We start from the raw sequence: 16,603 nt of genomic DNA, 5'->3' as shown, positions 1-16,603 counted from the left end.
CCTATCAGTGCGATATTCTCATTATTGAGATTATGTGTTAGTCCCTGAATTGGGTCCTCTCTAGTAAAAACTGTTGAAAAAAACTCATTTAGTGTGTCCGCTATGTAATTATCATTTTTGCTTAAGACTCCCAACTTGTCTTTTAAAGGGCCTATTCAGTTTCTACTTTAGCTGCTCTTATTTCCTTTTTACAAATTTTGTTACATTCCTTATAGTGCTGAAATTACTTTGCTTCCCCATCAGATTTGTATTTTTTAAATGCCTGCCTTTTCTTACCCATAAGTTCCTTTATCTTTTTGTTAAGCCACATCGGTTTTTAATTTTTATTCCTTTTTTTGCTGCTCGTAGTAATACATTTTAGAGTATTTTTAGCTAGCAGGAATTTTAGTACCTCCCATTTCTCCATAGTATTTTTTCCTAAAAACAAACCTTCCCATTCAATATCCCTGAAAAATACCCTCATCTTTTCAAAATTTGCTTTGCTAAAGTTTAGAGTCCTAGTTGAGCCAATATAGGGCTGTTTATGGAAACTGATAATGAATGTGTCCATATTGTGGTCGCTGTTTCCTATGGGTTCCCCTACTATAATACCTGATACCAAATCCCCATTGTTTGTTAATACCAGGTCTAAGATTGCATTGTACCTAGTTGGTTCCTCAATTAGTTGAACTAAGTCGTTATCATTAAGTGTGTTTAAAAACATATTGCCCCTAGCAGGATCACATGAATCGTTTTTCCAGTTTATCCCTGGATAGTTAAAATCTCCCATCACTACTATGTCTCCTACTCCTGCTGCTCTTTCAATTTGCTTTAGCAACAATTCCTCATTAGATACGTTAATACCAGGCGGCCTATAGCATACACCCAATACTAACTTTTTTATTCCTTTTTCCCTCCATGCAATTTCTACCCATAATGTCTCGACAGTGTCTACAGTCCCCTCCTGAATATCTTCTCATATATCAGGTTTTAAAAACGGCTTTACGTAAAGACACGCCCCACCACCCTTTTTATTTAGTCTGTCTATCCTAAACAGTGTATAGCCCTCTAGATTGACTCTCCAATCATGAGATTCGTCCCACCAAGTTTCAGTAATGTCTATAATATCATACTGTTTGCTTGCTGCAAGTATTTCTAGTTCGCCCTTTTTACCAGTAATGCTTCTAGCGTGTACATACATACAACTAAGATATGTATTTTCCCTTGCGTTAGGGACATCTTTCACCTTATGTAGCAATGATGACCTGTAATCGTCATTGGTTAGTGCTTTGGTAAAATCTCTCTTTTAGTACCCATGTAAGTAACCTTACCGCCTGCTCTTACCCTCCCCCCAACTTCCCCCCCATTTCGTTTACTACCGCCATCCCCACTACATGACCCGTAGTTTCTAGCTAAACCCTACCCCCCAGGCTCCTAGTTTAAAATCTCTGCAATCTAAATTGCAGAGTAAAAATAATGCAGCCAGTATTACCCTGCACAGAAACAAAATAACCCACCCAAATCTAACACTCTCTGCACATGTTATATCTGCCTCCCCTGCAGTGCACATGGTTTTGCCCAACTGCTAACAAAGATCCTGCTGCAATCAACTCAGAATTACCCCCAGGAACAGCAACAGATGAACCAAACAACATTACTTAACCAAGTAACAGTGCAGGAAGAACGAAGCACCGGGCGGGCTCCCAGTATCCGCTATGGACTACGAGAAAAGGATTTACCGGTAGGTAATTAAAATCCTATTCTCTATTATGTCCTAGAGGATACTGGGGAACTATTTAGTACCACGGGGAAGTATCAAAGCTCCCAAACCGGGTGGGAGAGTGCTGAGGTTCCTGCAGAACTGATTGACCAAACTGAAGGTCCTCAGAGGCCAAAGTATCGAACTTGTAGAACTTTGCAAACGTGTTCGAACCTGACCAAGTAGCTGCTCGGCAGAGCTGTAAGACCAAGACACCACGGGCAGCCGCCCAAGAAGAACCCACCAACCTAGTCGAGTGGGCCAGTACAGATTTAGGAACCAGCAATCCTGCCATGGAATAAGCTTGCTGGAAAGTGAGCCTGTTCCAGCGCACAATTAACTGCTTTGAAGCAGGACACCCAATCTTATTGGAATCATAATGAACAAAAAAAGAGAGTCCGATTTCCTGTGACAAGCTGTTCTCTTCACATACGCCTTCATAACCCTCACAACATCCAAAGACTTTGAAGTAACGGAGGTGTCGGTAACAACCGGAACGGTTGGTTGATGTGAAACGTCGACATCACTTTAGGAAGAAATTGCTGACTAGTCCTGAGTTAAGCTCTATCCTCATGGAAAATTAAATAGGGGCTTTTGTAAGACAACACCCCCAGTTCTGACACACATCTTGCTGAAGCCAAGGCCAACAGTATGACGGTCTTCCACGTAAGATATTTAACATCTACCTCCTGTAACGGTTCAAACCAGTCCAATTGGAGGAACTGCAGCACCAAATTGAGATCCAACGGTACGTGGGAGGCACAAAGGGAGGTTGGATGTGCAGAACACCTTTAAAGAATGTCTGGATCTCTGGAAGAGAAGCCAATTGTTTCTGAAAGAAAATGGACAAGGCTGAAATCTGGACTTTTATGGAGCCCTAAACATAGGCCCACTTCCACACCAGACTGCAGAAAAAGCAGGAAATGTCCCAGATGAAATTCCATCGCAGAATATTTTCTACTCCCACATACGGTGGTAATGTTTAGACATTACCCCCTTTCTGGCTTGGATCATAGTAGGGATGACCTTGTCAGGGATGCCTCTCCCAGATAGAATCAGCCGTTCAACTTCCATGCTGTCAAACGTAGCCGTGGTAAGTCTTGATAGACGAACTGGCTCGGTTCCAGAAGATCCTGGCGAAGAGGTAGAGGCCATAGATCTTTGAGGAGCATCTCCAAAAGGTCCGCGTACCCGGCCCTTCTTGGCCAATCAGGAGCAATGAGAATTGCTTGAACATTTTCCCAATTTTATTCTTTTCAGAATTCTTGGGATCAGAGGAAGTGGATTAAACACATACACCATCTGATAGACCCATGGAGTCGTCAGAGCATCCACTGACTGCGCGTCTCTCGACCTGGAACAATACCACTTGAGCTTCTTGTTGAGATGAGAGGCCAACATGTTGATTTGTGGACATCCCCATCGACATGTCAAGCACCTGAACACCTCAGGGTGAAGGCCCTACACCCCCGTTGCAAGTCGTGTCTGCTGAGTAAGTCTGCTTCCCAGTTGTCTACTCCTGGAATGAAGACTGCTGACAATGTGCAGTGTGTTTTTCTGCCCAGAGGAGAATTCTTGACACCTCTGACATTGCTTCTCTGCTTATCGTTCTGCCCTGTCAGTTTATCTATGTCACTGCCGTCACATTGTCCGACTGGACCTGAATTGCCCAATCTTGAAGAAAATATGAGGCCTGCAGAAGGGCGTTGTATATAGCCATAAGTACCAGAATGTTGATTTCAAGGTTGACTTCCTGACTTGACTATCTTTCCTGATACTGCACCCCCTTGGTCACTGCTCCACAACCTCTGAGGCTTGCATCCGTGCTTAGCAGAATCCAATTTTGAATCCTAAACCATCGACCCTCGATTAGGTGAGAAGTCTGTAGCCACCACAGAATGAAGATTATGGCATTTGGTGACAGATGGATCTTCAGTGCATATGAAGATGTGATACGGACTATTTGTCCAACAGGTCGAGCTGGAAGTGTCTTGCATGAAACCTTCCATTCTGAAGAGCCTCGTAAGAGACCATTTCCCCCAGAAGGCAAATGCATAAATGCACCAATATCCGGATTGGCTTCAGGACATCCCGAAATATCGACTGAATTACCAATGCCTTTTCCAATGGAAAAAAAATCTTTCTGTGACTGTGTGTCCAGTATCATTCCCAGAAATGGGAGCCTCCGAGTTGGCTCTAAGTGAGATTTCGGGAGGTTTAGAATCCACCCAAGATCCAGGACTAGATTGGTTGTGAGGCCATTGCTGTTCAACAACCTCTCACTGGACGGAGCCTTTATCAGAAGATTGTCCAGGTACAGAATTATGTTCACTCTTGCTTGTGAAGGAGAAACATCATCTCTGCCATTACTTTGGTGAATACCCTCGGTGCTGTGGAGACACCGAAAGGCAGGGCCTGGAACTGGTAGTGACAGTCCTGCAGTGCAAATCGTAGATAAGCCTGGTGAGGTGGCCAGATCGGAATGTGAAGGTACGCATCCTTGATATCCAGAGACGCTAGGAATTCCCCTTCCTCCAGACCTGAGATCACCGCTCTCAGAGACTCCATCTTGAATGTGAACACTTGTAAGTATGGGTTCAATGATTTTAGATTCAAAATCTGCCTTACCAAACCATCTGGTTTCGGTACCACAAACGAGTCGGAATAATATCCCTTGTTTGGGAGATGTGGTGGAACTGGAACAATGACCGGAGTCTTTATCAGTGTTTGAAAGGCATCCTGTAAGGTTATGTGCAGAAAAAAGGAAATAATACAATATTCCAAAATACCGGCACTAGAATGGGCACTATTCACCAAGCTGCTATGTAAAAAATAAGGATAGTCGATCCCAAGATACGTATTTAAACAAGCAAAAAAACACTGCGCTTCTTTGAGGAAAAAAGTCCAAAACAGGTTAAGTAAAATAAAATTATAAATGGTTTATTAATAAAATTATCAATAAAATATTTTCTTACAACATTGTCTCAAAGTGCAATTCATAAAGAATACAAACATATGTAATATCTGTTTTGAAGCAGCTGAGAAATAAAATTGTATGAAATAACATTTAATAGTCACCCCTTTAGAGTTGTGGATTCCACATCCATAATAGGATGGTGATATAGGATCGGTGTGTCCTGTTCTTTAAATGTGACCTTAAAATGAAAGTTCAATCACAAGCTTAGTATGATGGGTCCTGGCTGTGCAATGCTGTCCAGGCTGAAAAAAGTGGGGTCCTATGATTGGCAGAAGGCAGTGCTGTGGCAGCAGGAGTCCCCTGTAGCCGGATCTACAGCTTGATTAAGGATGGCCCAGAAGATGTACATCCATGTAAAGCATGATGGTAGAAGTCTGGTTCAGGTCACACAAAAATCCAATTGAAGGCTGACACGTTTTGATGGGGAGGTTCCCAGCTTTTTCAAAGATACCTTTGAAAAAGCTGGGAACCCCTCCTGCGAAACATGTCAGGCTAGCTGCGCCCCTGGACACAATTGGATTCTGTACTTGACATATCCTTCAATTTGATTTTTGTGTGACCTGAACCAGACCTCTACCATCACGCTTTACATGTATGTACATCCTCTGGGCCATTCTTAATCAAGCTGTAGATCCGGCTACAGGGGAATCCTGCTGCCACAGCACTGCCAATCATAGGACCCCACTTTTTTCAGCCTGGACAGCATCGCACAGCCAGGACCCATCATACTAAGCTTGTGATTGAACTCTCATTTAAAGGTCACATTTAAGGAACAGGACACACCGATCCTACATCACCATCCTATTATGGATGTGGAATCCACAACACTTAAGGGGTGACTATTAAAATTTTGTTTCATGCAATTTTATTTCTCAGCTGCTTCAAAACAGGTATTACATATGTTTGTATTATTTTGAATTGCACTTTGAGACAACTTTATAAGAAAGTATTTTATTGATAATAATTTTATTAATAAACCATTTATAATTTTATAACTTAACCTGTTTTGGACTTCTTTCCTCACAGAAGCACAGTGTTTTTTGCTTATTTAAAAATCCTTTACGGTTATACTTGCTTCTTGTGAAACTGGTAAGCCTGATTTGAAGAATCTCTTGAGGTGGGAGCTCCTGAAACTCTAGTCATTAGCCCTGGGAAATAAGATCTATGACACAGGGATCCTGGTATGATGTTGTCCAGATGTGACTGAAATTTTTTAGTCGGGCTCCAACCTGCCAGTCTTCCAGGCATTGCGGTCCACCGTCATGCAGAAGGCTTTGAGGAAGCAGAGCTGGAGCTCTGTTCCTGAGAACCGGCAGTTGCTGGTTTACATGGTTTACCTCTAGCGCCTCTGTTCGCTGTAGAAGATCCTCTGACTTTGCCCTTAAACTTGGCCGTCCGAAAGGACTGTAGAGTAGGTCCTGAGTAGGTTTTCCTGGTTGGGGGAGCTGCAGAAGGAAGATATGTGGACATACCCGCAGTAGCTTTGGAGATCCATTTGTCTAGTTCATCTCCAAATAAGGCCTCTCCTGTGAAGGGTAGGCCTTCCACGTCTTTCCTGGAGTCCGTGTCCGCAGTCCAATGGCGTAACCATAAGCCCCTGCATGCTGACACTGCCATAGCAACGGTACGTGCATCAAGCAAACCTACTTCTTTTATGGCTTTCACCATAAAGTGTTAGGGTCTCCTGCCCTGTGCTGCCACGTCGTCATGGCAACTGGGAGACAAGTGCTAGCGGAGTAACCTGAGCGCAGCTGATACTCCGGTTCGGGTCTTTTGCTGTGCAGTGGTTACAGGCTCTGTGCACGGCAGGGGATCCGGTGCTGGTTTTTGTGTGGGTTTCGGTCCTTAGAGGTATTTGGAGGAAAGTGAAGAAAGCCCTTGTGTCTGTGTCATTAGTGACCAAAAGGGTTTTTGATAAGCGGAAAAGACCCTGCAGCTTCAAATTAGGAGACTTCGTCTGGTTGTCTACCAAGAATTTGAAGTTGAGACAGCCATCTCATAAGTTAGGCCCCCGGTTCATCGGCCCTTATAAGATCCGGTGGCATTTCAGTTAGATCTGCCCCGTTCTTTGGGTATCAATAAAACATTTAATTGTTCCCTTTTAAAACGGGCGATTAGTAATCCTTCTTCCAGTGGAAGACCTTCCCCTCTTCTGATACGTGGCCAGAGGGAGTTTGTTGTTGAAAGGATTCTTGACTCCAAGATGGTGCGGGGTCGGCTGTCATTTTTGGTGCACTGGAAAGGGTATGGTCCAGAGGAGCGGTCGTGGGTGCGCAGTTTTGATCTTCATGCCCCCAGACTGATACGCTCTTTCTTCTCGCAGTTCCCCGATAAACCTGGTGGTAGGGGTTCTTTGACCCCTCGTCAGAGGGGTACTGTTAGGGTCTCCTGCCCTGTGCTGCCACGTCGTCATGGCAACCGGGAGACAAGTGCTAGTGGAGTAACCTGAGCGCAGCTGATACTCCGGTTCGGGTCTTTTGCTGTGCAGTGGTTACAGGCTCTGTGCACGGCAGGGGATCCGGTGCTGGTTTTTGTGCTCACAGTCTGTGAGGTCTGAGTGGGGCGTGGACAGCACCTGCTTTATAAACCCTCTTCTCAGGTTAAGCAGATGCTGCTGAATCTTTGTTGGTTAGTTAGTTCCTGAAAGTTAGCCAGTACTGTGTAGCTTTGTATTTGTTGTTGCTTACTGCAAATAGGCCTGGGGATTTGGTACTACACTCTGCCAATCCAGACCTAGCAGTAAGACTGGAGTCAGTCGTTTAACTTGCTGGGGTTCTTTTGCTACTCTGTGAACTTAGCAAGTTTACGGCTGTATTCTCAGACTTGCCTGCCTAAATCCTTTCTCACTGTGCAAGGTGTTCAGGTGTCAGTTTAGTGGCAGTAAACTGAACCTGTGCACTGCAAGTGAGGATTAGGATTGTGGAGACTCTACTTGTGTCTATCATTCCATCTCTGACCAAGGAGTTTACTGCCACACCCGTTGGTAACCCTTTAGGGTTTTGCTGTTGCCCTTAGCAAAAGCATTTCGGGTTCTCTATGTATTAAAACACAACATCTTGCTTTTTCCATCTGAGCATTCCTAATACTAGAGAGACACCCAGTTTCTTAGCCTCTGGGCTTCTCTGTTCACTTTGTGTTTATTTTGTTACCCTATCACCTTCTGTGTATGTAATGTCATATTCCCCAGTCTGCCTGTGAGTTCATTTGTTTTGTATCCCTATCCGTTCAGACACCAGTACATTCCTGCAGGCACTGGTGTGCATAACAGTTTAGACACCAGTACATTCCTGCAGGCACTGGTGTGCATAACAGTTCAGACACCAGTACATTCCTGCAGGCACTGGTGTGCATAACATAAAGTTCACAGAGTCCTGTATATGTTGCAGGAGTAAAACAATCTTCCCCCCTAGATAAGGAATCCAACCCCTCAATTAGGTTACCTGACCATTTAGCAGTGGCTTTAGTAATCCACGCACAAGTTATAGTGGGTCTCTGAGCCACCCCAGCAGCCATGTACAAGGATTTTAGTGTAGTCTCAATTTTCAGATCAGCCATGTCTTTCAGGAAGGCTGCACCAGGGACAGGTAATACAATTTTTCGTGACAACCTGGACACTGATGTATCCACTATCGGTGAACTTTTTTTATTTTTTCCTATACTCTGAAGGAAAAGGAAAGGATGAGAGTAGCCTCTTAGGGATTTGATTTTTTTTTAATCAGGCTTAACCCACAGTTCTTCAAACAGGGTATTCAATTCCTTTGAAGCTGGAAAAGTGACTGAGGACTCATTGTTTACATAAAAATAAGATTCCTCACACTCCTCTGCCACCTTATCAGGAATTTGCAGAACATCTCTGATAGCTTCTATAAGAGCTTCTATTCCCTGTGACAGAGCAGCATCCCCCCCCCCCCTAAGTCCACCTCACCCTCCTGCATGTCTGACCCATCTGCGTCAGAGTCAGACTGCAGGATATGGACCAAAGTTCGTTATTGTGGACAAATGGCAGGGGACTGAGACGCTTATTTGGGGACTGAGTCTCTATTCATATTCTCATGCACAGACTTTCCTAAGTATTGCGTCTCTTTCTCATGGTGGGACAATTTATTAGAGATATTGGAAATCATTCCTTTAATGGAATCCAGCCACGCTGGTTAAGCCCTGCTAGCCTGAGAAGGTGCATTACACTGAGTACATAGTAGTGAGCTCCCTGGGGAAGAGGAACACTTTGCCATACATGAAACACACTCTTTGGATGACATATTGTAAATGTAACAGCACACATACACAGGAAATGTTAAAAGCAGAATTAACCCACAAAGAGTCCTTCCAGGGAGACACAGAGATATTGGAGCCAGCGCACAGCACCCTTATTGATAATGTCAAGCTTAGCCGGGTTGCAGACTAAGTACCCAGATTGGGGACTTAGTACACTAATAATCACTCCCCCTCTGCTATGACCCCCTGGTACCGCTGAGGTAATCTGGAATGACATCGGAGGAGCTTCATGTCCCTGTCGGTCAGCATCTGTGTCCATTGCAGAGGGAAAATAACGCTGGTGAGCTGCTGGATCTGCTCATAGTGAAGCTCCGCCCCTTCAATGGCGCACAGTCTTCCCACTTTTTTATACTGGCTGAGGTAATTTTGTGCTTAAAATAGAGACAGATCCGTTTTAAGGCTTTGATTGCCAGTCTGGGTACTGTGTACCTTGTACTGAGACACAGTTGTGTACTGAGTCTGGATATGTAATCCGCCCCGGTTAGAAGCCATGCGTTTGCGTAACCTCATGCCGCCATAATGACCGGTGACCTGCTAACTGGGATGACGGCTTAGTACTCACCACTCTTCTTTCTTCTGGGTCTGTTAGGGGTGGCGGCATGCTGCGGGAATGTACGCTCGCCATGGTGGGTCTTGCGAATAGTTCCCTCAGGAGCTCAGTGCCCTGTCAGTGGGGGATGGAACCATTATCCCTTCAAGAGGTTTCCCCCCCCCATCCCCCCCTATGTCCCACAAAGCAGGCAGGCTGGTGTCATCCAGTCCTGCCTGAAAACAACAAACAGAAAAATAAATGCAGAAAGCTCTTCAGGGGCTTCCATAAGCGTGACCGGCTACTCCGGGCACATTATCTAAACTGAGTCTGGTAGGAGGGGCATAGAGGGAGGAGCCAGCCCACACTATCAAATTCTTAAAGTGCCCATTGCTCCAAGTGGACCAGTCTATACCCATGGTACTAAATGGATTCCCAGTATCCTCTAGGACGTAAGAGAAAACAGATTTACATCAGATAGGCTACTATAACTTCTTCTGATGCTTTCAGGAGCTTGAAGACAAATTAAGAACTTCAACAGCATTTGGACGACTTTCTGAGATCTCTAGAAGGTCTCTAACATATTTTTGTTTTACTTTAGACCACTAAGGTTTCAATTGTTTTTGGCACCCATAGTTACTGCCTAAAGTCCCCAAATGACTAAGGTTTGTCTTAAATTTTTAAGATAGGCACAGAAAGAAATCTAAGCCAGGTTCAACTGTCTGAAAGGGCGTAGCAACCTTAGGTGCAGGGAGTGCAGCTGCTATGGGGCCCAGAGCTGAGATGAGCCCATCTTTCCTGTCAAAGTTGCATGTGTTGTATACATTTTTCACCATTGAGTGATACAAAGGGCCCTTACAAACTTTTGTCTTGGGACATGCAATATATCTAGGTATGGCCCCTGGCCTGGACCTTATTGTAATCTACTATATATATATATATATATATATATATAAGGCAAAAAAGGAGATTGACTCACTGATAGACTCATTACGAAATCTCTTAAACCACAAGGCCTACAATCTTGAAACTTGGTAGGTAGCTTCTCCTTAGGTCCCAGGTGCTTGTTAAGAACCGGTTTTACAAATGTCACTGTTTATCCACGGAAATAAATGTATGTATGTATGTATGTATGTATGTATGTATGTATGTTCTAGCATAACTCCGGAATGCCTGCAGCAATTTGCACCAAACTTGGTACACATATGACACTGTTAGGGGTAAGACACCCCTAGAACCACTCGGTGTGGGACAGCAGCACAGAGAATATCAGTAGACAGCATAACTCAGGAATGCCACAGCCAAATTACACCACACTTGATAAACATATGACTTACAATCTGGGAACACACACTATGGAGGTAAAACACCCCTTGCACTCCTAGGGGTGGGACAGCAGCACAAAGTATTTCAGGAGACCGCATAACTCCAGACTGCCTTGAGCAATTTACACCAAACTTGCTACACATATGACTTACAATCTGAGAAAACAAACACTTTGGGGGTAACGCACCCCTAGCGGTGGGTCAGCAGCACAGCCTTTATCAGGACATGCATGATATGTCAGTGACAACAGGGCTTCATGTGACAGTGGCAGTGACATGATGTGAGGAGGAATATGGAGGTAGCAGGAAGCAGTGTTGTAACTAGGCATTTAAGCGCTGTGTGCAAGAAACGACATTGGCGCCCCCCCCTATGTAAGATAGGGGCAGAGCGCGCCGTAGGTGCGTGAAAAATATATGGGGACGTAGCTTCATGGGGAAGGGGCGTGGTCACAAAATAATAGCAATTCAGACTACGGTTCACAGTAGTCTCCATTATTCAAATTACGCTGCACAGTAGCGCCACTACACCAGGTAGAGACCCTTTTATACATTTCAGCAGACAGCATCCCCTTTATTACACATTACAGCAGACAGTCCCCCTTTTTACACATTACGGCAGACAGCGTCCCCTTTTTACACATTACAGCAGACAGCGTTCCCTTTTTACACATTACGGCAGACAGCGTCCCCTTTTTTGAACACTACGGCAGACAGCGTTCCCTTTTTTACACATTACAGCACACAGCGTCCCTTTTTTTAACATTACGGCAGACAGCGTCCCCGCTTTTACACATTACGGCAGACGGTGTCCCCTTTTATACACATTGCAGCAGCCAGCGTCCCCCTTTTTACACATTGCGTCAGCCAGGCCCCCTTTTTACACATTACGGCAGCCAGTCCCCCTTTTTACACATTACGGCAGCCAGTCCCCCTTTTTACACATTGCGGCAGCCAGTCTCCCTTTTTACACATTGTGGCAGCCAGGCCCCCTTTTTACACATTATGGCAGATGGTGTCCCCCTGAGGGAGAGAGGGAGAGAGAGAGAGAGAGAGAGAGAGAGAGAGAGAGAGAGCTACTTACCATCTCCCCGCTGGCAGTCAGGCTCCTCGTGCAGCTCCCTCTTGGTGCAGGCAGGTGAGAAGGAGGAGGAGAGAGGGGGACTGGAGCCGCAGCAGCGCTATTTAATTGGTAGTAAGCGCCGCTGCAGCTGACCCCTCTCCTTCCGTATTGGCTGCCCGGTGCTGCTGTAGATGCTGGGATGGAGGAACCGCATCCCAGCATCCACAGCAGCGCCGGGCAGCCAATACGGAAGGAGAGGGGCCTGCTGCAGTGGCGCTTACTACCAATGAAATAGCGCTGCTGTGGCTCCAGTAACCCTCCCTCCTCCTCCTTCTCCGCTGCAGCTCTTCTCCGCAGTTTGACTCATTACATGCTGCTGGACATGTTCCCTCAGAGCAACTGCGCTGTGTGCCAAGCCCACTTGACACACACGTAGTTACGGCCCTGGCAGGAAGCCACACACTGAGAGTTATATAGTGGGAGGAGCAGGGTCCCCCAGCAGCACAGAGTATATCAGGAGATGCATAATGTGCTGCACTATATAAGAAACTGTAAATAAATTGATCATTTCACAGGGGCACTGACATGATGTGAGGAGGGTAATGGAGGCAGCAAGAAGCCACAGACTGAGAGTTGTATAGTGGGAAGAGCAGAGTCCCTTGGAGGACCAAAAAGCGGTCCAGCCACTACACAATGTGGGCCTGGGAAGCAAGATATGTCTATACACTAGATCTCAAACCATTGTAAATTAATGAACTATAATTCTAATTTACCATCCTCATGCCGTAGCGAAGCACCGGTATTCAGCTAGTGTGGTATATAATTAACTTGAGGATATTATAATGTTACGTAATTTGAACTGGGGCACAATATGAAGTAGAGGCACTGTAGTGTGGCACTGCACACTATGAAGTGAATACACTGTATGTCGTAATGTGAATTTGTAGTACTGTGCTGCATAATGTGTACTGGCAGCCCTACAACGTGACATACAGTAATGTAATCGAGGGCTATGGATCAGACTATGGATCAGAAAATTAACTAGGGCACTACTATGGGGAATAATTTTAACAGCTGTTGCAGAGAAGTTTCTTCTAGAAGCATTGGGACAAGGGCCCCTTCAAAATGTTGCTATGGGGCCCACAAAGTTCTGGCTGCACTCCTGACTGTCATGGCTGCCTCATGGCCCATTAGTGAATACTGAAATAATATCAGTGCTACTTTATAACATCAGATTTCATGAGCAGAGTAAGGGTGGTCATTTTGTGAACTGAGACAATAAATGCTTAGTGGTGGATGACATCTTATAAAGAGGCCACAGATATTATTAGCATTCATTTAGATGCAGATATTTGAACCAAATTATCACAGGGCCACAAAAAAATCTAAGAAAAGAGGAGGGGAGCAGTGTGCAGTCTCCGTACTTGCCCTATCTTCTGTCACAGGCTGGCACTGGGCAATTGAGTAAACTCTAGCACGGTGCCATAGTCTACTGTGCATATGCAGGTTTCCAAGAGTATGGCGCCAGTGCCATGTTCCTGGTGATTTTGTACTGCACATGAGCAAATCTCTGGTAAACTGACCGCATCACCATTTTCACAGTGATTTGTGCAGCACTAACACCAAAGCGGTACTCCAGAGAAGTGAGTATAATGTATGGGTGTGCGCATTGGCGTATCTATAATGGGTGCAATAGTATGGTCCAGTGTTCCATTCTGGAGTCCAGTATTGCACGCTGCAATCGCAGTGGAAATCAACGCAAAATGGCACCGCGTATACGCGGTAGCAAAAGTGGTCTCCGGATCATGGCGGGCGCCATGTTTACGGAGACCTGTGCATACACAGTAGACTCCGGCACAATGCCTGAGTCTATAGTGGTATACAGAGGAGGGGGCCCACCCGGAGGTGAACACGGGCCCCCTCCTCTGTTGAAACTCCCCTGGGTATATGGTGTAGCCCCCTGGACTCTGGAGCCCTGGGCATTACACACTCGACATCCATTATAGAGATGCCACTGAAGAAGGCACATTTTGGGGTACAGATAACTCTTTAATTCTGAAGGGGGCTCAAAAACATATTTATTTATTTATTGAGGGCCACACAGTTTTTTTTTATATCCCGGGTGGCCCTGAATAAATAAATACCTGGTACCTACCAGTCCTGGTACCTACCAACCTGGGTACCAGGATATGGGCAGTGTTATTTATACATCCAGAATGGCGACCGTTCTAACTATACTGGGTAATATGTACTAAGCCTTAGAGTGTGATAAAGTGGACAGAGATAAAGTACAAGCAAATCAGGTTTGGAGATTTAAATCACTGACAACTATCTCGCAATGGTCCATATCACTGTTAGGGGTGGGATGTATTAAGCATCAATTCCGCAAAGGACAGAGCGATGACGGGACCTGGGAGTTCCTCTGTGCATGCGCAGATGGAGGTAAGGGCCAAGGAGGGTGCTGGGAGGGATCCGATTGGATCCTTTTCACTGGAAATGCAAAATGAAACCCATAGGCTTCTATAGGGTAACGCTAGCACAAGCTGGCATTATCCTAGTACATATTGAAAATGCAGCCAATGTCCAAAAACTGTGTTGTGGCTGCATTTTCACTTTTGAATATCCCGCCCTTGGGCAGAGATAAATTGGACGATGATAAAGCTCCTAACTGCCATGTTGCAGGCTGTGTTTGAAAAATGACAGTTAGGAGCTGGTTGGTTGATACTTTAATTCTGTCCCTATATCTCTCACCAAGTTTTAGTACATAGACCTCATAGGGTTGTAAGGCATATATGCCATTCTGTACTCCTGTGTCGTTGTTTATTCATATATAGTGTTTATACAAAACCATGGCAGCACTTTGGCTACATCCACCTAGGAGCGCCGGCTTAGGAAAACAAAAACAAAGTCATGAATGGAGACAGCTTTCACTTTTGACAATGGCCCTCATTCCGAGTCGTTCGCTCTGTATTTTTCATCGCATCGCAGTGAAATTCCGCTTAGTACGCATGCGCAATATTCGCACTGCGACTGCGCCAAGTAAATTAACAATGAAGATAGTATTTTTACTCACGGCTTTTTCTTCGCTCCGGCGATCGTAGTGTGATTGACAGGAAATGGGTGTTACTGGGCGGAAACACGGCGTTTTATGGGCGTGTGGATGAAAACGCTACCGTTTCCAGAAAAAACGCAGGAGTGGCCGGAGAAACGGGGGAGTGTCTGGGCGAACGCTGGGTGTGTTTATGACGTCAAACCAGGAACGACAAGCACTGAACTGATCGCAGATGCCGAGTAAGTGTGGAGCAACTCTGAAACTGCAAAGAAGTTTGTAATCGCAATATTGCGATTACATCGTTCGCAATTTTAAGATGCTAAGATACACTCCCAGTAGGCGGCGGCTTAGCGTGTGTAACTCTGCTAAATTCGCCTTGCGATCGATCAACTCGGAATGAGGGCCAATATGTAGTAGATTTACGAGATATTAAAGCATCAGTGGCTTTGACTGATATTTTATAACTATCAATAGGAAGGATTCTGATGATCTGCATCTTTGACAACCTGCACATTGGTAAATCTACCTCTACGGACTCCCGAAAACTGATTGTAGAATTATTCTGGCAAGACTGATTGAAGTACAATGAATTTGCATTCTAATATAACCAGAAAATCTGACACACTCTCATCTTAATATTTCTATCATAAACAAAAAACATAAGTTTGCAGATGTCGCCAGCCTCATTGTTGCCGCAATGCATATGCACGTGTGCACACATCACTGTAGTGAATAAGTGTGACTGTGACCATTCGCACTCGTGATCGCACAATGCTAAGTCTATTGGCCTTGGGTATGCTGATACAAACAAGCCAGTAAACGGGTAAATGTCCAACGCCAAACTAGTGGCGGCTGTGAATAGCCATAGCAACAATGAGACTGGCTCCATCTCTATGTAAGCACTGTTACATTGCCCATTGTTTAACACAAGAAATATCCTAATGATATATGCCATATGTTTCATACATGTCTTACCATGGTAATATGTGCCATTAAACCAATTAATCCCATGATCAATAACATTATTGATAAAAAGTTAGTTCTTTGACTCCTTTTTACATAATCTTGTTCGCCAAATGCCTGTAAAAGTAAAAAAAAAGAAAGAAAAACATACATTAAATATGAGATTGAATCCTTTATTTGAATTTCTTTTGATAAAGACCAAATGATTCAATTGCATGAAATGTGGCAAACACGGTAGTAAATGTTGCCCACACAGGTCCAGGCATCACACCAACAAAAGTATTCCCGCTACCCTGACACTGACTAGTACGCTAGTACTACTGGGTACGCTTTGGCAATGTTTTATAAATGTGCTATAAACTGCCATGTGTTTGTGCCAGTGCTCTGTTGCTTAGTAACCAGCCAGTACGCTGCAGCCTTTGACTAGTATTGGTGAAAACAGTAATGTGAGCTGTGTGGTGGTCAAAATTGACTGAAAATGACTGGAAATTAAGGTTATTGAGGTTAATAATACTGTAGAAACAAGAAAAGGGCCACATTATGCGATTTTAGCTTTTTTTTTTTATTTTTTTCAAAGAACAGTACAAACAATAGAGTTATATTTTTTTAACTCATAGCTCGGTTCAAACTGCGTGAAGTCGCATGGCATATAGATACACGTGAACAAAGCACCAGAGGCGTAAC

At 44.6% G+C, this 16,603-nt stretch overlaps 1 protein-coding gene across 1 annotated transcript in view; it reads right to left on the bottom strand.

Moving 5' to 3' along the window:
* The window catches only part of LOC134929573 (ATP-dependent translocase ABCB1-like), a 723,752-nt gene that overhangs the window by 215,957 nt on the left and 491,192 nt on the right, over window positions 1-16,603 (bottom strand). Inside the window, exon 14 of the mRNA XM_063925164.1 lies at window positions 15,932-16,036. Coding sequence (XP_063781234.1) covers window positions 15,932-16,036 — 105 coding nt within the window. The remainder of the gene's footprint in view (window positions 1-15,931; window positions 16,037-16,603) is intronic.

Source organism: Pseudophryne corroboree, chromosome 5, assembly GCF_028390025.1.
Source record: "Pseudophryne corroboree isolate aPseCor3 chromosome 5, aPseCor3.hap2, whole genome shotgun sequence".
NCBI classification, from domain to species: Eukaryota; Metazoa; Chordata; class Amphibia; order Anura; family Myobatrachidae; genus Pseudophryne; species Pseudophryne corroboree.
This window is presented reverse-complemented; position numbering and strand designations above follow the sequence as displayed.